Source organism: Actinia tenebrosa, unplaced genomic scaffold (genome assembly GCF_029948245.1).
Source record: "Actinia tenebrosa isolate PJP-AT-01 unplaced genomic scaffold, QUT_ActTen_1.0 PGA_scaffold1__47_contigs__length_23844297, whole genome shotgun sequence".
In the NCBI taxonomy this organism is placed as follows: Eukaryota; Metazoa; Cnidaria; class Anthozoa; order Actiniaria; family Actiniidae; genus Actinia; species Actinia tenebrosa.
In genome coordinates, this window is record NW_028292578.1 from 23500744 (window position 1) to 23525452 (window position 24709).

General features: G+C 35.5%; 2 protein-coding genes across 4 annotated transcripts in view; one reads left to right on the forward strand and one right to left on the reverse strand.

The window, feature by feature from the left end:
* On the forward strand, positions 1 to 12903 carry LOC116289160 (acid-sensing ion channel 1A). Its single transcript, XM_089032333.1, has 12 exons — positions 1 to 410; positions 2849 to 2867; positions 6772 to 6919; positions 7256 to 7356; positions 7954 to 8117; positions 9672 to 9761; positions 10233 to 10338; positions 10916 to 10991; positions 11306 to 11363; positions 11532 to 11599; positions 11964 to 12039; positions 12309 to 12903. Exons 1-12 carry the CDS (start codon positions 75 to 77, stop codon positions 12483 to 12485), a joined length of 1419 nt encoding a protein of 472 aa, XP_088888459.1. The 5' UTR covers positions 1 to 74; the 3' UTR covers positions 12486 to 12903.
* Positions 12893 to 24709, reverse strand: part of LOC116289149 (myocyte-specific enhancer factor 2C) — a 22003-nt gene continuing 10186 nt past the window's right edge. For all 3 annotated transcript variants that reach the window (XM_031696025.2, XM_031696024.2, XM_031696026.2), the window contains exons 3-9: positions 21458 to 21661; positions 21155 to 21208; positions 20826 to 20918; positions 20153 to 20360; positions 16719 to 16966; positions 16080 to 16357; positions 12893 to 15547 (exon numbers count right to left, since the gene is read on the reverse strand). In XM_031696025.2, the coding sequence (XP_031551885.2) occupies positions 15283 to 15547; positions 16080 to 16357; positions 16719 to 16966; positions 20153 to 20360; positions 20826 to 20918; positions 21155 to 21208; positions 21458 to 21661 (1350 nt within the window). In that variant the 3' untranslated portion in view covers positions 12893 to 15282. The remainder of the gene's footprint in view (positions 15548 to 16079; positions 16358 to 16718; positions 16967 to 20152; positions 20361 to 20825; positions 20919 to 21154; positions 21209 to 21457; positions 21662 to 24709) is intronic.

Here is a 24709-nt window from a genome sequence, read left to right on the forward strand (position 1 = left end):
TGTAAAAAGCATATCTTCTTGTAGCTCGTATTTGCCTTTATAATAATTAAGTCAAGATTTTGTCAGTCGTTAAAATGACAGAGAATTTCCCGAAAAAGGATTCCATTAAAGAAATAATTTTTGACTTCGGAGCAAACACGACGATTCATAGCATCAGCAAGCAAGTGAATCCAAAGACTCCAGTACTCAGAAAACTAATGTGGATGTGCCTTTTCCTTGCATCGTTGTGCTATTTGCTCTATCAAGCTAAAGAGCTGATAAGTTTGTATGACTCTCGTCCTGTTACGATACGAAATGACTGGACTACTTCAAGAAGACTTGCTTTCCCTGCTGTTACTATCTGCAATTTGAATCCGTTGAGGAAATCCCAGATCAATAATTCAAGCAAATTTTGGAAGGAAATTTCGAATGTAAGTAAAGTATTCTGGATTAAAAATAATAATAAGGTATGATAAAATATTAACAGGGGATTCTCAGCACAAGAATGCTTCTTCTTCCTCTGGATTCCATTAGGAATTTGCGGAGGGAGAAAGCCGGAGAATCGGCCTGAGAAAAACCCTCAAAGTGCAGGAGAGAACTAACAATCAACTAACTCTGTATGCAATGTAAAAAAATTTAAAGCCGTTTAGTATACTGGAATCGAGAAAATCAAGAAGAAAAAAGCTAAAAAGGCAAGGAAAATACTAAAATGAATAAGTTAAACTTGCATGAATCACTGTTTAGTTTTAATTTTTTTCTAACCAACTTAAAGTTCTAATTATTCTAGCCGGAATTCAATAGCAAAACCCGTCGTTCAAAATTGACTAGCTGTCTGATAAATTGGGCGACTAAATTCTAAATGGCTCGTAATAAATAAATATTATTTTTACTTAAAAATGAAGTTCAAATCATATATGCTCAAGATTTGGGTCAATTATTCACTTTCGCTTCTTATTTTTTTAATTTTCAGTATTCCAAAACAAAAAACAAAAAACGTTGTCATCGCCAAAGGCGATAGGCGATATTTCGTTCCACCATGGAAATGGTTTCGTAGTTCAATACAAAGAAAATTAAATCAGTCTCAACAGTCAATTAGTCCATGTCCAACACAAGTCATTCCAGCCTATTCTTGGATCTTGGAATGACCTATCTCCTATCCCTTTTCGCCTATGTTTATTGAAATAGGCGGATAAAGCAATATGGAAAAAAATCTAAGCTTCAAACACCAAAGTTTATTCAATATTAGCGACATGGCACTAATGTACGTACATGATTATTTGTATTAAAGTGCACATGAACCCTTCGACAATACTTTCAGTACTGGTTCTGCATAAAGTAATTAGTTGATTGGTAAAATATTTCTTGATTTGAGTGAAGGTTCAGGTAAGGTATTTGAGTGTTTTTGTTGTAACTAGTAATATTAAATGCTGGCCATTTTTAAAATACAATTTTAAAATAGCTTTCATGTCACTATTAGTATAGGAAATCGCACGATCTCGAGTACAATTTGGAAATTAATAGACACGAGTAATGTTTTGAAAGTTCTTGTAATTGCACGAGCCTTTAGGCGAGTGCAATTAAAGAACTTTCAAAACATTACGAGTGTCTATTAATTCCAAATTGTACGAGAAGATCGTGCGATTTTTTGTTTATAGTTCACTCAACAAAATTTCAGTAAAAAATGCAAAGCGACGCCGTTCATCTTTGTCTATTTGGCGGCCGATTTTCAGTCCATCGCGCAACTGAAATGCATAATAAAGATTAGCTCTTATTAGTTTTTACGGCTTTTTTTTTGTTTGTTTTTTTGTTTGTTTGTTTGTTTTTTTGTTGTTTTTGTTTGTTTTGCCGCTGTTGACATTGTTTTGGCCGTGTTTCCATAGCGACTTAATTCGGTACTCCTACGGAGTACAATTAACGCTATAATTGTACTCCTCTCGACCAATCAGAGTCGAGTAATTTTGTTGAGTGTACTATAAGTAAAATAATGATGCTTTTTAGATACTGTTTCTATGAACCAGTTCAATTTTGTATATTTAATTCAAACTTATTAGACGTCACACTTATTAGCATATTGGAAGTATAAACCTTCATAACTTAGAGACGCATCACTCAAATAAAGAAATATTTAACCATTCAACTATCTACTTCATGTAGAATCAGAACTGAAAGTATTGCCGAAAGGTTCATGTGCACTTTAAGTTCGATAAAATGAAACAGGTCACTAACGCCGGCTTAGTTTACTCTTTGCACTTCTATAATAGTTTTTAAACGTGGGTGTAGTAGCCTTGAGAATGAAAAAGCTGAGCTCAAAGACTCTCATAAAATATAGAGGTCATCAGTCGGATAAGCATCTGATAAGGCTGTAAAAATGCGAAGTCGCAATCATATGCTTAATTAACCTACTGATAAGCTGTTTATCATTTAATCCTGAAAATAGATGCTCAAACTCTCTCTAAACCTTATCGTTAAATTAATCAAATTAAATGATAAAGATTAATATCTTCATTTTCTCTGTTCTTATTTTTATTCTTATCTTGTCTCGTTTTCTATCTTTTCTTATTTTTCTTTCTTTTCTATACGACCGTTTGTTAGTTTATTTCAAAGGATTTTTTTTGACATATTTTTCATCAATAATTACAAAATCTTCGAAATTTATTGTTCTACGTGTTTCTTGAAGTTATTTGGCGCTAATGAACATAAAGCTAATGTAAACATCGTACAAATGTAGACACAAATGACAACCGGCCGCCGGTCCTAATTAGTGCAGCTGTCTGTCTAGCTCCAAATCTGATAAGGACAAATTGAGTAGAATTTTTTCATATTTATAATATAATAAAGCAGGTTTTTTAACATCCTTTTTTCCCCACAGGAAAACAGCACAGTTTGGGGTAAGTGAATAAACTTATGTAAAGTTTAGCCAATTCTCTTACTTTTCATTCCTTTTTCCCATTGCATTTTATTCCTTTCACTAATATTGCTTTACTTTCCATCCCTTTTCCCCTATTCTTTTTTCCCCTCCGTTCTCTTTATTCAATCAATCAATCAATCAATCAATCAATCCATCCATCAATCAATCAATCCATCAATCACTTTATTAATGTGTCGTTCTACTTGCTTGCCATAAGTGAGCGTACTAATCGGGGAATAATTACACGAATTACAATTAAAACACTTAGCCGGTTACTGATTACGAATATTCTATGGTACTTGAGTTATGTATATATTATATGATATATATATTGATAGAGACTAATCATAAATGCTATAGAAAACGATAAAATGCTATGTATAGAGCGTTTTCAAGTGACGTCACAGCGGCCATTAGAGCAGTTTTCGTATAACTGTGAAAAGCTCACGGCACTTTCAGACCAATCACATTGCGCGAGAAAACAATTAGCCAATTAAAATTCTAGAAAACATCACGGTCACGGCGCGGCACTGAGCTTTTCACAGTCATACGAAAACTGCTCTATGGGGTACCAAAACAATACATTTTCTATCCTCCGGGAATTGAACTCTATTTTTATGCAAATACTGTGCAGAACGTTTCTATTGTTTATGGCTGCCTTCTCACGTGAGTGAAAACGCTCTATATTAATAAAAGTGTACGCTAATAGAAGTGGTCCTATAATGATTTTAGAATTGTACTCCATTTCATTGTTTGTTCCATCCTTATAACCTTACTATCCCATCTTCCCCATCTATTTCGCTCCGTTTCTTTTACCTATGACTAAGGGAGTGTTCATAATTTATCTAGTGGGCTGAGGGGGAGGAGGGCTATAGGGCCACTCACACAAACCTAACACGTTTTCAGTGACCCCCCTCCTCCCCCCCAAAAGGTCGATGTTTGACAATATAATGACAGCCAATTAACACCAATCACGAATACTATGGGTCAGCGAACTGAATACAGTAGTATCATTTTGGCCTGAGAGCCGGAAAAAAATGACTATGTCAATAAAGAGTCACGCAGAACAACAAGATTTACCTTATGATCATGACAAAGTGAAAGATTTTTGCTAGCCCCCACTTTAAAGACATTATTATATTAATGCGGTATTTTTGCAACCCCCTTCCTTCCCCACCCCCATCATCCCTTTGACAGAAAACACAAAGCTTTTAATGCACGTGCATATGGAATGTCATGGAAACGCATTGATTGACGTCCACCAAAACCTACTTCGCCACGATGGCAAATTGCACGATTTCACGCGTGTGGTCGAGAAGCGCTGTAAAACGATAGACGAGAAAACTTATTAGTTTAATGTTTTCGCTATTCTGCGTACTCCGACATTTCAACAGCTTGATATGAAATTGTTTTTTCACTGCCTTCCCGGCCACTCAAGAATATAAAACTTTTGATTGACGGCAGCGAAAAATCAAATTTTCAGCGTGCACACAACTACCGAGTTTGCATAATCGTATCGAAAACCAAAGTAAACCAACACCATAGATTTGCTCTCAAAAAAATAAATAGCTAATATGTAATAAGATATTTTGTCCTTCGTTTTAACAGAATTAACTCGACTTTTCTATCCTGATATTATTCTTATGGCAGTGCTCGCGATCGAAATGGCAGTTGAGAATCTGAGCATAATGCGCTCCAAATTGTAAATATTACGAAGGATTGCCGCTCTAAGGAGAGAATATTTTTCTTTCAAGATGATTATCTGATTAAGTGGTTAGTGACTTACCATTTGGTGAGAGTTTTTGGCGGTTAAACAGACTTCTTTTGGCGTAGTACTACATTTGTAAACTTTCGAAGAAAATCTGTCGTATAAATAATCCCGAGAGAGAAGGGACTGGGAGAAATAGCAAATATGCAGACTTGGGATTGCTGTGGTTTGAGAGAAGTAGACTTGCGCATGCGCATGCAAAATTTAGAATTGTATACGCTTTTCAATATATTAGTAATAAATATATCTAAAACTAGGGGTAACCTCAGGTTAGGAAGTGCGGGTGTAGAACATTGGTGGAAGATATTCTTAATTTATTTGAGAGGCTTGAGTAGCTATTAATATATGGAGAGGCAGATGCAAGTGAGTATTTAGTGATTTGGTTGGCCTGCTAAGGAAGGTTATCCCTGCGGATCGAATTCCCTCACGTACGCGTGAAAACCTGTTTGAGCACTGGCCTAATCTTGTAAGTCTGCATTCCTCGTATTCTTGACATTCCACTGAGATGGAAGTCGAAAACTCTGAAAGGCTGTCTAGTCTCTCGTATTCCGCGGGCCCAGGCCCCTTGGCATTTTCTCGTCAATTTATGCTTGCGTGCTCCTTTTGTCGCCCGCAACAATATAAATAAATAATGATAAATAAAATGGAATAATCCACACGCCTATATCATTTATTCATCCATTATCCATCCATCCATCCATCCATCCAATCATAAAATATCGTTATCAAAATTAAGATATTTGGCATGGACACAAATGTTATGGAATGGCTTTCTTCATTTTTATCAGATAGAACACAGCATTGTTGCTCAGCCAATGGTATCTTTTCAAACCTTGGTGTTCCGCAAGGTACGATTTCAAGTCCCGCATATCTTTTTCCATTGACATCAATGATTTATACGGGTTTTTCTGCACTTTAGTACTCCTAAACTTTATGCCGATGATATCACTTTGACCTTTTTTTATGAGTGCGCAACAAACGTTCTTCAAAAACAAATCGTGGCTGCCCGTTAATAGGCTATAGAAAAAGATTATATAGTCATGATACAGTTTTTTGTCAATCGCCCATGAAAAAAATGCCTTGGTGTCTTTTCATTACACGATAATAAATTTATCACAGGAAGCTATAATGATGTTCAAGCACCTCTATACTTAAGGAGGCTCGAAACGGTCTTTCGTGAGCGCACGCGCGCTCTAGAGCTGATGACGTAGGCATTGCAAAATGACCTTGCAAAAGGGAAATTTTGTCCTCAAAAATTGTAATATTGAAACTGAAATTACTCAAAATCTGTGCGGTGAATTTGCGGAAACTTCAGGAAAAATGTAAAATATCCCGTAAGAGGGAACTATTCCAAACAAATTTTATTGATATTTAGGAATTCCCTCTTACAGAATTTTTTTTTTTTTTTTTTTGGTCTTTGGCTTTCCTGGTTTACTTCCTGTCATATTATAGCCAACATCTAAACCGTTCACTTAGCTTCATCAGTTAATTAATCTAATTATAGCTTTGTTCACCTAAACACTTTTTATCGGCATATTATATAATTATGGCAGTATATGTTTCTGGATGCCCAGACCTAAGCTTTAAGGTAGTTGGGCGGAAACCGTAGCCAAATACTAAGCAGACTATAAATCTAAATACTCCTAAAAAAAATGAAATGCAAAAAAAAAAAAATTAAAAAAACCCAACGAAAATCGAAAATGAAACACGCTAGTTAAGAAATAGCTATGGATGCTGCAAATTACAGGCCCAATACTAAAAATAACTGAACAATGGACTGATAAATAAAACGCTAGTAAATATAGCGCAAATTCTAAACTAAATATCTAATGCTAAGTTTAAAATCTCTTGCTATGTTGTTATATTATTATCATGATTATTATTATTATTATTGTTATTATTATTCTTACTATTATTATTAATATCATCATCATCATCCATCCATCCATCCATCCATCCCTCCCTCCATCCATCCATCCATCCATCCATCCATCCATCCATGCATGCATGCATGTATCCATCCATCCATCACCCACCAACCCATTTTTTTAACAAACCAATTCCTTCCCATCCGCCAACTCATCTCTTTCTCCAACTATCATCTGTCTTATTTAAGGAAGAGGGAATTCCCAAGAACAGCACGTCAGAAGAATTTTGAACACTTTTATCAACGTTATGAACGCTACTGAAAGAAGGAGAATGGGCCACCAAGCAAAGGACTTGATCGTAAAGTGTACTTGGAAGGAAGAAAACTGTAAAGAAAAGTGAGTTGAATGGAACATGAAGTCAAAGGGGGTCCAGATACTGAATGAATGGAACATGAGGTCAAGGGGGTCCAGATACTGAATGTTTTGAACATGAGGTCAAAGGGGGTCCACATACTGAATGAATGGAACATGAGGTCAAAGGGGGTCCACATACTGAATGAATGGGACATGAGGTCAAAGGGGGTCCACATACTGAATGAATGGAACATAAGGTCAAAGGGGGACCACATACTGAATGAATGGAACATGAGGTCAAAGGGGGTCCACATACTGAATGAATGGAACATGAGGTCAAAGGGGGTCCACATACTGAATGCTTTCTTTCAATAACAGTTTCACACAGTTCTTCACACCTACATATGGTAACTGCTACACATTCAACGTTCGTGAAAACGGTGAAACACTGTATGCTACATCTACAGGAGACGAAGAACGTAAGTATTCCATCCACCGTCACTTATTGTTGTCGAAGGTCAGAATAGCTCTTCAGAAAAAAAAGTCTGGACTCAAAACCCTTTCTAAAGGGCAGCCTGAAAGTGAGTTTAGGGGATACCAAAAAGATTTCGACCACAACAATATCGTGTGCGTTTCATCAAGCTCTTGAAAATGAGGAATGCAAGTTCATTCGGACTTCACTAGAAATCTTTTTGGGGTTTAGAATAAAAACATTTTAAACTGAACAGAGTTTGAACTTTTTCTCGAGGTCTGCATTATATAAAAGAGATTTGTGGTCATCTTAAACTGGACAAAAAACTTTAACATTTTATCGATAGCTAGCCTGTAACGACTTTTTGATTGATCAAAGTGAAGGTACGACTTAACCATGATCACAGATCAATTTAGAATTTAGCTTTAGTTTTTCAAGAGGGAGTGAAACCGGAGAACCCGGAGAAAAACCCTCGAACCAAACAAATCCCACTCATCAAACTCTACTCACGTGTGAAGGCAAAAGCAGGAAAGAACCCGTTAGACCTCACAGGTGAGAGGCCAATTCAATACCATACTACACCAAGGGCTTTCCTATATTTCAGCTCTTGCACTTACCCTGAACGTAGAAGGAGATGAATACGTTGGTGCTCTATCGCCATATCTTGGGGTAATTTTGCAAGTCCATCATCCCGACATCATGCCTTTTCCCATCGAGCATGGAGAGAAAATGTCTCCGGGCTTTTCAACTAATATTGGTATTTCAAAGGTAAAAACATTAAAACTAAGAAATGCCAGTCTTGTAAAGAAAAGACCTAAATGTTAATTCAAACCTCTTGATCTTGGGCGTAATGGGCAAATTTCAGACCACGGGTCATTCCCTTGAGTATCATATCTTTTTTTAACGGTTGCACATAAGAAGAAATATAAGAGATGACAAGAATAACACGTGCTCTGAAATGGAAAAGCATTAGACTGGAGCCGTGCTAAATAGGAGGGGACATGTGCTTAATTTATATATCATTATTATATATATATAATAACGAACAAATGACGTCAACATATTACAAATAGTTTGCGTACGAAGCCAATGCAGTGTTCTGTGTTTTTGTATTGCGCCTCTTGGCCAATCGTTGAAGTCAAATCGTGGTAAATAATAAGAGGGCATACTTCTTCAAACTATCAATGAAATTTTTTTGCTGCATGGTATACGAGTTGCTGCAAGTTTAAACGATAAGCACTGGGCATGCCGCAGTTAAGTATCGGGCAGTTTTTAATTTTTGACCATTTCCAAACGTTTTCCCATTTACTAACGAATTGTAATCAACTGAAAGTTACGAAAAACAAAATCTTGCAAAAACAAAAAAAGTTGAGCAAGTATTAGTTTTAGGTCACCCATCCTGGTACTAACTTCGCTCAACCGGACTTGACTCAGTGGAATTCAAGCCCACGTTTTTCCACTGGGCCACAGTTCCAGGTAAATCAGCATAACAATAGCCGTGAAAACAATGCACCGGATAGACTAGACTTTTTAACATTATTTTTTCAACCGATTCCGTGCGTGGTAGAGATGCAAGGGATTAGCCGATATGGTCTGGGGGCCGGCTGGTCTCTCCCCTGATGCTTCGGCTAGAACATTTTCTTGCGTAATTCGTACACCCAAGGGCAGAAGGATTTAATCGCCGTCAGGTCCGAAGTCCATACGCCGCCTCAGCTCTGCGGATGTCTCGGGGGTATGGCAAAGTTGAATCGATTTTTTTTTCGTTTTCCTTAACCTTGAAATGGCTTATGGAATTTTATCGGTATATTTTTTGTGCTAATTATAACATTATCTTTGTATGAATGTAATACAATTCAAGCTTGGTAAACAACGTACAACATACAACGTACAACATACAACATTCAGCTTGCAACGAAACCTTCACGTGCACCACAGTGGCGGATCCAGGGGGGGTTCGAAGGGTTCCACGGAACCCCCCTTGAAGGTTTGATCTTTTAGGTAATAGAAATATGTCTTATATAAATTTTGCTTAAAAGTATCCACAAGGATAATGTTGAACACGAAATGATAAATATTTGCTGTTATAATGTTTAATTTACCTTTAAGTTCCGTTACTAGATAGTAAATTAGGTGATTAGAGCCATTTTTTTTGTCAGACATCGACTAAGCAAAAGAGAATTATACACAGTTTAAGAAACGGAACCCCCCTTTGAAAAATCCTGGATCCGCCACTGCACCAACCCTCAGTTGTTTGTGGTGAATTTATATTTACTCTGATTTTTTTTCTTCTTTTCTTTGTATTTATATGTATTTTTGTTCTAGAAACAATTCTTACGTTTGGGGGAACCTTTTTCCAGATGCAGGAATGAAAACGAGATTTTGTACACTACTAAAAAACGGTATTCAGTAAATGTAAGTCATGTTTCTTCTTCAGATGAGAACAGCTAGTGGATGTATAACGTGATGATTTAATTGACAGCTATACTGACAACAGTAAATATAGACGTACCTTTTAGTAGGAGTTTCAAATTACCGCTGTGTTCCTTCGTATCAGTGTCTAAATATTCACAAATATCAACGGTAAAGTAAAGAATGTACAACTTCAATGATACAAACAGTTTGCAGTTCCACGAATCTTTACGAGAACACATGAATATTCTACACAATAAGTCGAGGCTAACAATGAACAGCAGCGAACACCGTCATGATGGAAAACTGGCGAAATCCTTTGCGCCAATCAAAGAGCGCCAGGTCATTGCTGGCTTAGCCAATCAAAAGGCTCGGACACGGTGCAGTCACGTGCATGCTCATGGCACATTTTGCAATCTGCAAAATTAGGTGGATTACTAACGCGTATCTTTTTTTTTTTTTTTTTTTCAACAGGCGTGTTTGAAACTATGTGAAGCGAATACTTCGATAGAGAAGTGCGGTTGTGTTAAACCGATTTACGATATCAATCCATCATGCGATCCCTTTAATGAGACTGACAGTAAGTGAACCGGAATAGCAAAGACGAGAACGAGTCAAACATCCATTTTACTGAACAAACCTCTGGGCTAATCCAAGTTAGATCAGAGCTCGTAGACAAATTGGAATTTAGCTGTTACGTTTTGCTACAGTTAACTAACTATACTAACTATTGTTTTTGGGAGGGAGGACTATAGATTAAAGAAAATCCAGAGAAGAGACCTCTTCGGCTTGGGGTAATGTTTTCCCATTCCAGACCACGTTTAATTCCCTTGAGAATAAGATTCTTTGTTTAAGCTGTATCCATATACATGTGTCTTCTCATGTGCAACCGAGAGCAAACCTTGAACAAAGAAATGATACTCTAGGGAATGACGTGGTCTGAAATGGGAAAACATTACGTCAGAGCCGAAGAGGTCTATTGGGAAAAAATCCTCCGATGAATCAGGAGACACAACAAACTCTACTCAAATGTGATGCTGGGTTCAGGAATCGAATGTGAGACCCCAGAAGTGAGGGGAGTGTGCGCTACTGCTACGCCACCCTTTATTAACAAATAACTGTAATTATTCTGCTTATTTATTCTGCTTCTATGAAAGGAGCATGCCTGAAAGAAATGGAAGAGTCTTCTCTGGAGAAGGCTTTACTAGAATGCAAATGCTACCCACCATGCAGGTACGTCTCTCTCGCCTCCCTCCCTACCTCCCTCCCTTCCTCCCTCCCCCCATCACCCTCCCTTCCTCCCTCCCTCCCTCCCACCCTCCCTCTCTCACTCCCTCCCTCACTCACTCCATCCCTCCCTCCCTCCCTCCCTCCCTCCCTCCCTCCCTCCCGCCTTCCTTTCTTTCTTCCTTCTTCTTTCCTCCTTCTTCTTTCCTCCTTCCCTCCCTACCTCCCTCCCTCCCTCCTCAGTTTTCAAACCTATAGATACGCTCATCTCAATTCACTCACAAGAACCACATTAACACGGCAATCTCGAATAATTTTAGTGAAACCGTTTACGAGTACTCGTCATCTTTCTCTGTTTGGCCAAGCGAACAAAGCTGGGTAAGAGAGATGATCTTAACATGAATATGTTGCATGATTTACCAGCTGACCGACCGACCGACCAACCGACCGACCGACCGAATGTCCGACTGATTGCGGTCTGCATGGCGAACTGACTTACCAACTAAACGAAAATTTTAGGCCATTTTTAATAACCGATTTCTTTAGATATTTTTAAAGCAAGACTTAGAAAACCGGACCTCACGCCCTATTGTCTCGTCATTGAAGTATGCAAGGTAATTCTAACGCCGTTATAATTGGTAGCTTTCAATATACACTGCATACTGAATAGTGCATTCCAAAACTAAAGGGCATTGTGGGTCTCGTTAATTTGAAATAAAAAGTAAATATACAGCAATTAATTCTCTACATGTAGTTAGTATATTGTTTCAGATAGAATACACTAAAAATAGATTTAAATTTTTTTATTAATTCTACTTTAGACAATGTCACTATGACCCACAATGCACTTCGGTCTTGGAATGCACTATTCAGTATGCAGTATTCAAACTTTTTTGAAATAGCTGTAAGTAACAATCAAACATGCTCAACTAATTTCTTATGGGGCGATATTAATGAGTTTTTTCTTTTCTTTTCAAGGGAAAACTTACTCAATGTCCACATTTTCTACAAAACGCTCGGTTTTCGTACTACGGTAGAAATGGAGGGATATAAGGTCAGGTAGACAATTTTAAATATCTATAAATTCCATTCGTTCGTTTGTTTTATTTCATTTATCGCTTGCTCTTTCTTTCCCTCGTTAAACTTTTTTTCCAATTATTTATTCCTTCACTCAAGAAGTTCGCAATTTTTTTTTTCAAATTCGTTTAGGTTTTCATTCGTCTTAGTAGCCATTTTTCCCTTTTCTTTCTATACCTTGCATTATGGATTTCTGATATATATCTCAATTCATTAATGTACTTTTTTATAAATGTTCTTTTACAGTTGGAAAATCTAATAGGTGACCTCGGCGGTCAGTTTGGTTTGTTTGTTGGGATGTCTTTGCTCTCACTGGTCGAGGTTTTCGAGCTTGTCATTGACCTCATCACACGACTGCTGAAACGCGACCACAACAATGTGCGAAGCATATCCAGAAAAAGCCATGTTGAAACGGAGACATAATCTATATCATAGATACCATAGAGGCATAGAGACCATAACCGGCTCGCTAAAAGCAATGCAATTACCCTGCGAGCAGAGCTTTTTTTTTTTTCCTGACCCTCCGTGGGATGGCTGGTCCAAAACTTTGGAGACGGCTTCTACAAACAAAACGACAGATTGAGGGCAGAGGTATATTTTCTCCCCGACCAGCCATCCCACGGAGGGTCAGAAAAAAAACTTTGCTCTCAAGGTACAATGCAATATACAAAATTCTTAAAAACATGAAAGAAAGACAGTTTGGTTACATGAAAGAAAGACAGTTTGGTTTTGCAGAGGGAGCCAAAAAAATTCCGTAGAGAAGTTAGACGAAAACGCAATTGCACTATTTTTTTCAATAACATATAAGATTAATCACGAGCTCAAGAATATTTAATTGAATTTTTATTAGTTTTGAGTTGCTAATATGATATCGTAGAGAGTTTAATGTTTAAACTTGGTTTTTAATTTTGAATACATGGAAATATTGAGAATATAATTACGGAAAGTCCAGCTCTCCTTTCCTGTTAAAAACTACAACACATGTATAAAAATTAATTTTTTCAAGCTACTCTAAAATGGAATACATTTTCAAACACAAGTCAAAAGTGGCAACTTAAATCGGAAAACGGTTTTCTTCGATTAAATGCTGTCTTTACATGCTGTCTTTACACTTTGAATAAAATACAAGCATGCTTTTTACAATAGTGGTTACGCTCTGTTTCTTCATTAGTTTATTTTCGAGTGTCTTAAGATAACACTTTTTATAGTTTAAATTTACTTTTGTTTAAATAAAAATGGAGGCAACCATTTTGAAAGGTAACCGCGCCTCTGGCTGGAGGCCAGGCTTTTCCGATGCTTATTTCTTTAGTTGGCGTGCATTTTAGTTGAGCTGCGAGTTTTTGCTAATGTTGAATCTTTTTTGCTGATTTTGTTCGATTTTTTTTTTTACAAATTAAGCTTTAAGTTTTCAACGCTAATTATAAAATAGCCACAAAATGGATTCAAATGACATAATCATTCAGTTATTAGAGTAATATTTCAAAACGTTAGCAATTTTAGATGATTAATGGATAACCGATTTCAGGAGACTGAACCTGTAACTAAAGGCTCATAGCTTCTCTTGCTTTTTAAGTTTACGCTAACATTTTGAAACATGCCAAGCATTTACTATATATTCTTGCTCAAAGCGCATGCGTAATGGAAAGTCGAGCCTCAAAAAGGCGGGAAAATAAAGCCCAAGACAAAATAGCTCGTTACCACGGAAACTAAGTTGCAAAGAAATTGACGTCATTTTGCAAATTCACCATTTTATTATCTCGCACTTATAGCAGCAAGAAACAACAGTATATAGCTTGTATAATAAATCTTTGTTTAAAATTCTAGAGTACAATGTTGGGCCTTCTATGTACAAAAGATGGCATAACCAAATCACTTGTAATGTTAAGAGACATTAATCTAATATTGAATATATATTTACCTAAAACTAAACAAATTAACACAATTTTAACCTTAATGTAAAATATAGGCACAAATTTAATGAAATTTAAAAACGAAAGTTTGCGAAAAATTTATTGGAGCATTCTTTGATTGCACGTTACGTCATCGCAGCCTCTCGGGGAAGCGTTGGTGCCATTTAATAAAATACTTCTCGTTAGCATCCATCGTTAACGCACAATGGCCGCCATGCTTTTGTTTTTAACTCTCTTGGGAATGCTTGCAACCATCAATAAGCAAAATACAAGTGCAAGATGTGTAACACAGCCTTAATGAATGCACCAAATTACTATCTTGATTATATACTTGGATTATTTACTTTGAGTCAATAATTTGGATAATATACTTTCTAGACATGCTATTTATATATAATTTGTTTTACAAAATGTTGAAAGGCACTTTCAAATAAATATACCTCCGTGACAGAAGAAAGCGTGACAGACTGTGTTACACCAATAAGTCACGTGCTTAAAAGTGACGTAATAACCTATCAGAACCCCGAAAAGAATTATGGTCCCTTAAAAATAATTAAACGAAAATACCCATATATATTCGTTCTTTTTATGAACATTGCCCTCATATGGATATTTTCAATATATGGTTGAATTATTTGGGATAACCACAATTCTTTTCGGAAATGAAAAAAATAACTCGTAAAATGTTTGGGAAATTTGACTTTCTACCTTTCTTACATAAAACAACCAATTCCACTGCTGTTAAAATACTATAGGCAATAGCCATTTCATTTTTTTAGGAAGCACTCCCACAAAAATAAAAGAAGCATTCCATGTCTTAAGAATAACACGATCTACAATAATTTTGGTTGAAACAATAAAATTATATAACTACATTATTTTTTCTTTTTTGAACTTATATGTATTTAAGAAATTACTTATAAGGATTAATGAAGACTAGATATACAACTTATTGGGAAAATATTGACCAAAAACTAAAGGCACAAATATTGCATGCTAAAAGTAAAAAGCTTCTTGGATAATGAAGCGTCCAATTGAGGAAGGTTGTATATTTTTCTTGTGAAATCTCAACAAAACTTTATTTTACATTGACAAGCCCAAAGACTTTCAGTGTTAAAAACAAGTAATGTATTACTGTATATACGTCATGAATGAATTTCTTATTGTATTTTTACATAAAACACAAAGTCCGAGCACACTTCTTCAAAAATCCTACTTGTTCGAATTATTCACAATTATTTATACCACATTTGGTCAATATTTTCACAAAGTAAAAGTATATTTAAAATCAAAGTTCTCAGCACTCACAACTAACGCCAACCATTGGCTGTAACATCCAGTCGCTGTCGCTTCGGCATGTTGTTCTCACTCATATCCATTTCTCTCCCTTCCCTACTCAGTGTCTGTCGACAGTAGGGCGATGTTGGAGAGACCGATGATCGAGAACCTGGAGATGATGGATCGTGTTCTGTGACTGGTTCTGATTTGACGTTGACAAGATTATGGCTTTGAGAAGAACTAGGTACAGTCAGTCTGTTGCCTAGTAGGTTTGCTCCCCCCATAAGGCCTGGGTTTCTGAATTAAACAAAAAACAAAAAACAAAAATTATTAAAGCAAGAAATGTGAGGAATGTTTAGTAGTTAGTAGAGACACTCAAAGAAGTTTTTTCGTGATTGGATAATTTAAATTTTCCAGTTTTGTGATTGGCTCTGAGAGAAGCCATCTCAAAGTCATGTGGGTATTTCAGGGTTCGTGCTGAGGTAACCACTTCAAATTCAAGGACTATTCAAGGACTATACAAGGACCCAAAAATGAATTTTCAAGGAGTATGTTCAGCTAAATATGCCAAGTTTTTACATGGTGGTTGCACATGGCCGACATTCAGATTTTCTGATCTTTCTGACTAGATCTATGTCAGAACCATGCAAGTAATGATCAAAGCAAAAATTCAATCAGTTTTCAAGGAGTTTCGCTAAAATCGTAAAATTCAAGAGCTTTTCAAAGGAGTTTAAGGAGTAGTACAAACCCTGGTATTTGTTTGAACAAGAATACCAAAAAAAGTTGCTCAAACATTAACTAGATTCTATTCTTAAACTCTTTTACTCACCCTTGTAGAAAACTTAATGCCTGCAAATTCTGCAGATTTATCTGCTGCTGTAGAAATGCTTGTTGTTGTGGCAGTAATTGTGGAAACTGCCCAAGTTGCTTCAACACATCTGCACTGTCAGGATGTAGTTCACTTGGGAATCCAGAAGGCATTGACGTGAATGAAGGTGGAGCTGCTGGATTACTTGGCGTTGCAAGAGAAATAACTGGAGTTGAGAGTCCATAACTCCCCTGAGAAAACTGAACTTGAGAATTGGATGACAAATTGCCACGATTACCCTGAAGAAAAAAATATTGAAAAATTTTACATCTGTTTTTAAACGGAAAATAATGAGTTGATGAAAATTTTTTTCTGGTATTGAAGAATGAGAATACATGATGGATGAATGGATGGATGGATGGATGGATGGATGGATGGATGGATGGACGGACGGACGGATGGATGGATGGATGGATGGATGGATGGATGGATGGATGGATGGATGGACAGATGGAAGGATGGATGGACGGATGAATGGATGGATGGATGGATGGACGGATGGATGGATGGATGGACGGATGGACGGATAGATGGAGGGATGGATGGACAGATGGACTGAAGGATGGACAGATGGATGGACAACATATACAGTATACTTACCATTTGAGCATTAGGTCTATTAGAAGACGGAATCACTACTTTGAGATGAGGTCGGTTGGGAGCCTGCGAGACTTGTGGGTTGGGAGAGACAGAGTTACGTCCACTATGAACTGCAGGCGCAGGGAATCCTGATCCATGGTCACTGCCGACTGAGTTAGTGGACCTTTGGTATTGGCCAGTGATGCTTTGTTTATTGGTGTTCATTTCGGCAGCTGCTACTAGGTCTGACATGGTTTGTTGTTGGGGTCCTGTGGTAGGATTTAATAAAAATCTTATTAAGTGTAAGGTGCAAGAAAAAAGGGCAGATGGATGTATGGGTGGATCCTTGGATGGGTGGAAGGATGGAAGGATGGAAGGATGGATGGATGGATGGATGGATGGGTGGATGCTTGGATGGGTGAAGGTGGATGGATGGATGGGTGGATGCTTGGATGAGGGTGGATGGATGGGACAGATGAGTGGAGCAGAAGGGAAAAGCTGGAGAAACATATTACTCATTACATGAAAGAGGAAATCGAAGAGGGGGAAAAAAGCAAGCAAGAAAGGGTGACAAATTACTAATAAAGGATAAAAATCAAGGAAAGAAAAAAAGAAAAGAAAAATAATCAACAATCATTCTAGCCTACTTCATCCTCAAATAATACACAATATTTGTATATCTCTCTTGACAGTATTCTTTAATAGGCAATTAAATGCAATGCTATACTAAGTTGTAAAATTGTAACAAAAAATTGACTGCAAAACAAAAGGAAAATATACCAAAAAACAAATAAAAAGGTTTCTCATGTGACGACCAAAAATAACTTTACATCATAATTATTAAATAGTATAGTTATTTGATTGATAAAGATTAATACAATTTCAATATTCTTCTTGCAGTAAGGGCATTCAAAACACAAACACTTCAAGTCTTTTGTCACTTATTCATGAATATCCTGCTAATTCACCTTTTCGGCGCTAGCCCTTAAAGGGTATAAATTGTTTTAGATTGTGTTACGGTCACCAAAAAGTTCGGACATTGTTCTCGAATTTCCGTACAAATGCACTGACTCTAAATGAACTATTTACTTGGTTAATGTTTAGTTAGTTCTCTAAATACAAGTAAATAATCATTTTTCTAGCTTGATTGAAGCTTTTCTTACTGCTGTTAAGATAGCTAACTAAAGAAATCTACCTAAATTTTCTCTTTAAAGTCAGTGAATTTGTATGGAAATCTGAAAAAAATGTCCGAACTTTTTGTGACTGTAACACGATCCAAGGTAATGTTGAAAAGGTGAATTTTATAAACATGCAAACTCGCTAGCAGCAAAATGCAAAATGCAAAATGCAAGCTGAAAGTTGGTATTTTGCTGCCATCCCCTGTGTATTTAAACTCAATGCTTTAATTTAAAGGGTTTGAAAAAGTCGAACGTTCAGAAAATAATAACCTAAAAATAACTCGTGTTCATTGTTTCAGTGTCCTTACTGTAATATTCTCACATTAACTAGCTGCATATTGAATAATAACTTAATATATTGCTTAATCTATTAAGTTTTAATATTATATTATTTATTTAAAATATATTAACTCGAACTCATTTACAGGCATATTAATTTTGATATTCCAATGTGAAATCTATGTTATCTAATTTAAGAATCTACGTATAGGATCTACTACTACGTATAGGATCTACTCACATTATTTTAATTTATCATTTGTTAATTTATCAGCAATTTTTAATTTTATGCTTTTTTTTTGTTTAAATCTTCACATCAAAATTTTAACATAAACACTGTTGAACCACAAGTATAGGAAGTGATCTAAATCATAAGCTTTTCTTGAATAAAAATTTAGCATTTAAATTTATCAAATAGTATAATAGAATAGTTCTCTTCCAAGATATGGTTCACTTGTCACACACAAAGGTTTTAGTACAAGGCTACATGTGAAATTAAATTTATCCTCTTATCCTTTCACAAATCACTGGCATTATGCACAACAGCCGTCCATTGAAACCTTTGTGCGTGACAAGCGAGGCATATTTCGGAAGTAGGCTATTGCTACAGCATTTTAAAAGTTTACACTAGCTAGACTCTAATATTCTAATACTCTATATATCTACAATTTTTCTGCTTTTATTCATCAAAGCTACTTAAAAAACTTAGGACTTAGGAGTAACAATTAGCATTTTAACCTACTATTAATGATAAAATGCACTTTTAAAGACAATATCTTGTAAAATAAAATATAAACATAACAAATTGTTTTTGGTTATTTCATTGAAACAAGTTAAAAGTCATATACACACTTTTTTATAGTTGCGCTTTTGCAAAAGTGCATATAGAACTTTTGACTTGTTTGATTATGTTGAAGTATATTTATCATTGGGATTTATTAATTTTCTTGGGTGTTAAACAAATTAAAACCATTAAATCTTTCATGCTACATTCTCTCTCTTCTATATACCCCAAGATAAAATGCAAAGTCGAAATCTGGTTAAGTATTAAAAATTATTTTGCCTAAAGAATTGGGTTTCATATTTTTGAAGACAAAGTTTCTTTAAATGAACAACTTTATAAAATATATTTTTCAAATGCTCCAACTAATGAATAAATCTTCTAGGATAATGAAAATGATGCTGTCAATCATACATGGTAATAAATATTCATTCAACCTATTTTGCTTCTGCAACTGAGATACATTAGGGCCATTTATATTTTAATATATTAAAATATCATTGATATCTTGAATGTCTGTGGGTATATTTAATTGAACCATAACAAGAGAAAACTTATGGAGATTATGTAGGCCATAATGTACAATATTATCTGCTTAACTTATAACATTAAGTACATTAAGGTGTGTGTTGGTGAATAATGTAACTGATGTTGCGCAAGTCAGTTGTCCAATATGTTTCTGTTACCAAGTTAGTCAATGTTGTTATGTGCAGGGCATGTGATCAGTTTTTACAGATTGTCGCCAAGGAAGAATGCTGCGAGGCGCATTTGTTCAGTTGGGATAGCTTTGGTCTGTAACGCAAAGTAATAATGTTGAGTTATAGAAGTGCTGTGTAAAATTTACTCAAACAAATAATGATGGACATTTCTGTAGCTTATCATAGTGACATTGATGATGTGCTGTAATTAAACGATGGAGAAGAGAAGAGAAGAGAAGAGAAGAGAAGAGAAGAGAAGAGAAGAGAAGAGAAGAGAAGAGAAGAGAAGAGAAGAGAAGAGAAGAGAAGAGAAGAGAAGAGAAGAGAAGAGAAGAGAAAAGGGAAGAGAAGAGATGGAAAGAGAGAAAACAAGAGCGGAGAATTTAAGTGAAGCAAAGCAAAGTGAATTGAAGGGAAGCAAAGGAAAGACAAAGACAAGAAAAGACGTACAAGATACATGCAAGTCAAGAGAAGACAGTCACAATGAAAAATTCACAAGAGAAAATCGTCTTATTTTACCTGATATGCTTAGTCCTGGGTTTGACTGATTTGGGGTTCCTGTGGATATTCTTCCAGCTGTGTTGGCATTTCCTATACCAGAACTACTCCCAATAGTATCAACGCTACTGCTCCTACTGACAGAGTACCCATTAGTGTCATCTGAACCATTGCTGTTCTGGGAGACTGGCACAGATACCGGCATCGCCTGTGGGTAACCATCTGGATTCTGTAAAAAAAAAAAAAAAATGAATAAATAAATTCAATAGGGATTTTGCACCAAAATTCTCATTCTTCAAGTTTTTTGATATTACAGTCATTCTTAATCGCAAATACCAAATCATCGTGCTGAAGAAGTAGGTGTTGATAGGCATCAATCAAGCTGTTTCCACAGCATTCCATATACAGTTGCATAATATTCCCTGAGTGCTATTGGATTTAGCACAATCATGTCCAAAGAGTATTGTTCCTTGGAAAGCATGGGTGGTGTGAGAGCTCTCGCTCCTACAGTACTTCTAAAATTCTGATTGGATCACAGAACATAGGCCACAGTTTTGTTAGGTACAGTACTGGCTAGTAAGTGCTACCGTCGTAAAAACAACGAACGTTTTTCTCCCCGCCATCTAACATGGTTGCCATCACATGGCGGCACGAACCTCCGTTTAGAAGGCATGTAAATTAAAAGTATGGTTACCTGTTGGGGAACATAGTTTTTCTTCATCATTTGGTCAAATTCTTCATTGATTTTGTTATACTTGGCTTCTGTCCTCGGAGTCAGAACGAATTGCTGCAAAAAAAATGAAATTCTTAAACTAAATGCAGGAGACACAAAAAGCAATACCACAAATGCCAAAGTTGCCCCAACCAACAAAAAAAAAAAGGTTTCTTCTACCTCATCCTCATTTCACAAAAATGTGAATACAATACCTACGTGTAGTGAGCCCCCTTTGATAATCTTTTGCTCTTGCCGAAAACCAGAGAATATAGGTTTCTTAATAATAAATGGTGGTTAAAAGTTCGTACCTTGTCGGTATCTTCTGGTGAGGATATCTGCTTGTTTTCTTTCTTTGAGATGGTCTAAAAATTAAACACAAATTATTAGGATAATATCAAATTAGATTGTGAGAGAAGTCTTTTTTTTTATCAACAACAGTGGGGTTTTAATTGAATAATTTTTGTCCTAGAATCTACTACTTTTCCAAGTAATTTCAAAAAAATCTTTTCCTGGTATTTTTGAACACAATATCAATCAACAATGGCCAAACGTGTACGTACTGATACTATGCTTTGGTAATTGGTTGGCAGGAAGCATTTTTGACATTTTACCTCAACAATGTCAGCATTAGTTCTGCTTTCATGAGGCTCATTGTATTCAGTATACTTTAGGAGAATTTTGTCCATGTCGGTGCTTGCATACTGAAACAGCTTGTTGGCAGAGTTGAAGATGATCAATGCAATTTCGCAGTCACAAAGGATGCTCAGCTCATAAGCTTTCTTCATCAGACCAAACTTTCTTTTAGTGAATGTGACCTAAGGAAGCACAAACAAACAAATTTTAAGAACGCTGTACAATTTTGTATAGGTGAGAAATGGTCATCACAGATTAGTAATTGGTCCTACTTAATTAAATAGACCAATTTTGAGTTGATTAGACACTTCTTTCTTTCTATTTTTGTTACCTTGGGTGCAAAATTTTCCCATTTCAGTCCATGTGTCATTCCCTAGAGTATCATTTCTTTGCTTAACAGTTGTGCATGAGAAGGCACATGAATATAGATACTAAAGATAATAAAGTATTTATTAAAAAAAAAAGAAAGAAAGAAAAAGAAAAAAAGTTTAGTCTCGACTTCAAAAAAAAAAAAAAAAAAAAAAGAATATAGATACAACTCAAACAAAGAACCTTATCCTAAAAAGAATGACACATTGTGTGAAATGGGAAATTATTACGCCCCTTGAAGCTATTGTAGACTTGTTTACTCAAGATAACCCTCATTTCAGCATCACAACACTCACAAATACCAACAGTAAAGTAAAGACACACAACTCCAACATTACAAACACTTTGAAATTCCATGGACCTTAAATGGAACACATAAATATTTCTACACAAAATTAAGACTAACCCCAAGCAACAGACAGTCCAAAAAAAGTACATTTTTATGCAGGTTGGATGTCACTAAGCACAAGATGTAATTAAATGCTGAATGCACAATATTTTGAAGCTTAGTTAATTTGTTTGTTTCAGGACAGCTTGACGAATAAAATAATAATAATAAAACGCTACAACATACTTGTACATATCAAAAAACCTATCTTTCTATGATTCCACACCATCACATTTTAGCATCCTTTTTCTCTCCTTTTTCACCTATCACTTTAGGTCACTATGTTTTCTATAAAACTTATTTTACACTTTGGTCACCCTTACTTAAAATGTTGGCTTTAAAGATAAAATTTTCAGATTAAAAATCGAATCAACAGAGGATTTAAAATAGACCTTCCTTGAAAAGATTGCTGCTCAAAATTTTTTCTTTGTGATAAATCGATAAAAAAGGTGCATTATAGATAGTCTCACAGCTGCTGTTAGTATTCAATCAATCAATCAGTTTATTCAATTTTTCGTTCTGGAAATATGGTAACAAAATATAGTATTAAAAATTTTGTCCATAAATAGAAACTTGTAAAAGCCTTAAATATTTTACAAGATACCATAAGTATAAATCATTCATTGGACTTAAGGCAAAGAAATTACAATATCATATCATGCAATTCCTGTCTCTTCTGGACTTCTTTCTTTCTACTTGTGCAATATTCACCGAAAGTTGATCCCACTAAAATTATATACAATATCATAGCAAAAAATAATTTTTCTTATGCAATCAGATAAACAATGAGCCTAATTTATTCCAAAGCTTTCTGAGCTGAATTACAGGTAATATGAGTTACGTTTAAGGAGGTTGACTAATGGGAAAGTTTTGGTTTTAAAATAGATGAATGAATAAAATAATATTTGTATTTGGTCTTGTCTTATAGGAAATAAGTCTGTAAATATGGACTGGCATATGACACATATAAATACTACGATATGAATTGGTAGCTCTAAGACAATATCAAAACTATGATGGATATAGATATTATGTAAGGCAGTATTTTTCTTGTGCCTGGAGGGAACGATGAATGGGTAGCCATGCTTTCCTTCAACAACAAATAAGGAATAAAAATTAAAATTAAAAAAAAAACTATGTAAATGATATATGCCTGTTAACAAGATTGTAACTTGAGAATGAGAAAAATTTAAAAAGGTAATTTTTTGTGAATAATACTCTGACTACCACAATGCAAAGCCAAGGCTTTTGAAATAAAATAATGGAAGATTTAATGCTTTGATCAATGGATACTTACTGCACATCTATCCTAATGAAGTCTATTCTTATCACTTCAATATTGTATCCAATCTTTAAGTAAACATAGTATTGATCAATTTATAAAAGACATGTCAGAGGCCTTTGTTTTAAATCAAATCACCCTGAGATAATTTCTCCAAAGGGAATGTTAGTTGCAGCACAGCAGAAAATTAAATTTCTTTAACATCTCAAATCAAATGATAACTTTTCTTTTAAGATTAATTTTAAAATGGAAAAGGGAAAAAATTTCTCTGTAATGGTAGTAAATAAAGTATTTTATAACGCCGTATGATGCTGAATCTTTACATGTAAAATGTTAACTTTTTTTGGTGTTTCCTTCAAATTCTTCTGTACAAAAATGAATTGTATTCTGCAAATCCAATGTAAAATTTGTGTATGACTTATTCTAAAAGTGTCACTTGAAATTATGAATGGATGTCAATGTTACCTAAACCCTCTAGATAGCTCAAAAATACTCTAATTAGGATTCCAATTTTCGGAATATTCAGAAATAGCAATTTGATGGACAAATGGAATATCCAAGCATGAAACTCAAGTGTTTATTGAATTCAGTCATCGTCAAAGACTTCGAATATGAGAATATTTCGATCAAGAAATGACAAGATGTTGGAGTACTTTGTCAATATTTTTTATTGACTTGAAGAGCGAATTCAAAACATTGTGCGAATTGTGGCGAAAATGTGCGAAAGATAACCACTAGATCTAGTGTAGGATTCCAACACGCACACACGTTCTAGAACACTCGTAATATTATCTAAAACGGCTTTAGAATGACCTCAAATTTTGACCCAAAATGCCTTACACTACAAAGTTTGATGATACGAAAAGCCATCCATAAGAAAATAAATCATTAAACTTATCTAAAACAAGAGAAAAATGTTTACGAATGTGCGTGATGTTTGCTATCGAGAAAGCCATTTCAATACCAGACACTTAAGATGTCAACAAACACGACTATGATAACATTTTGTAATTCTGAAAGAAAACCACGACATCAGTGCTTTGAAAAAATATCGTGGTTGAATAAAAAGACAGTGATAATGGTTTCCATGGCAGAATATCAAAGATCGGTCAAAGCCTTCGCGACGATAAAGCCATTTGGATGGAGGTTAAAGGAGACGATCTTCCAAACTCGCGCTCAACGCAAAATGGT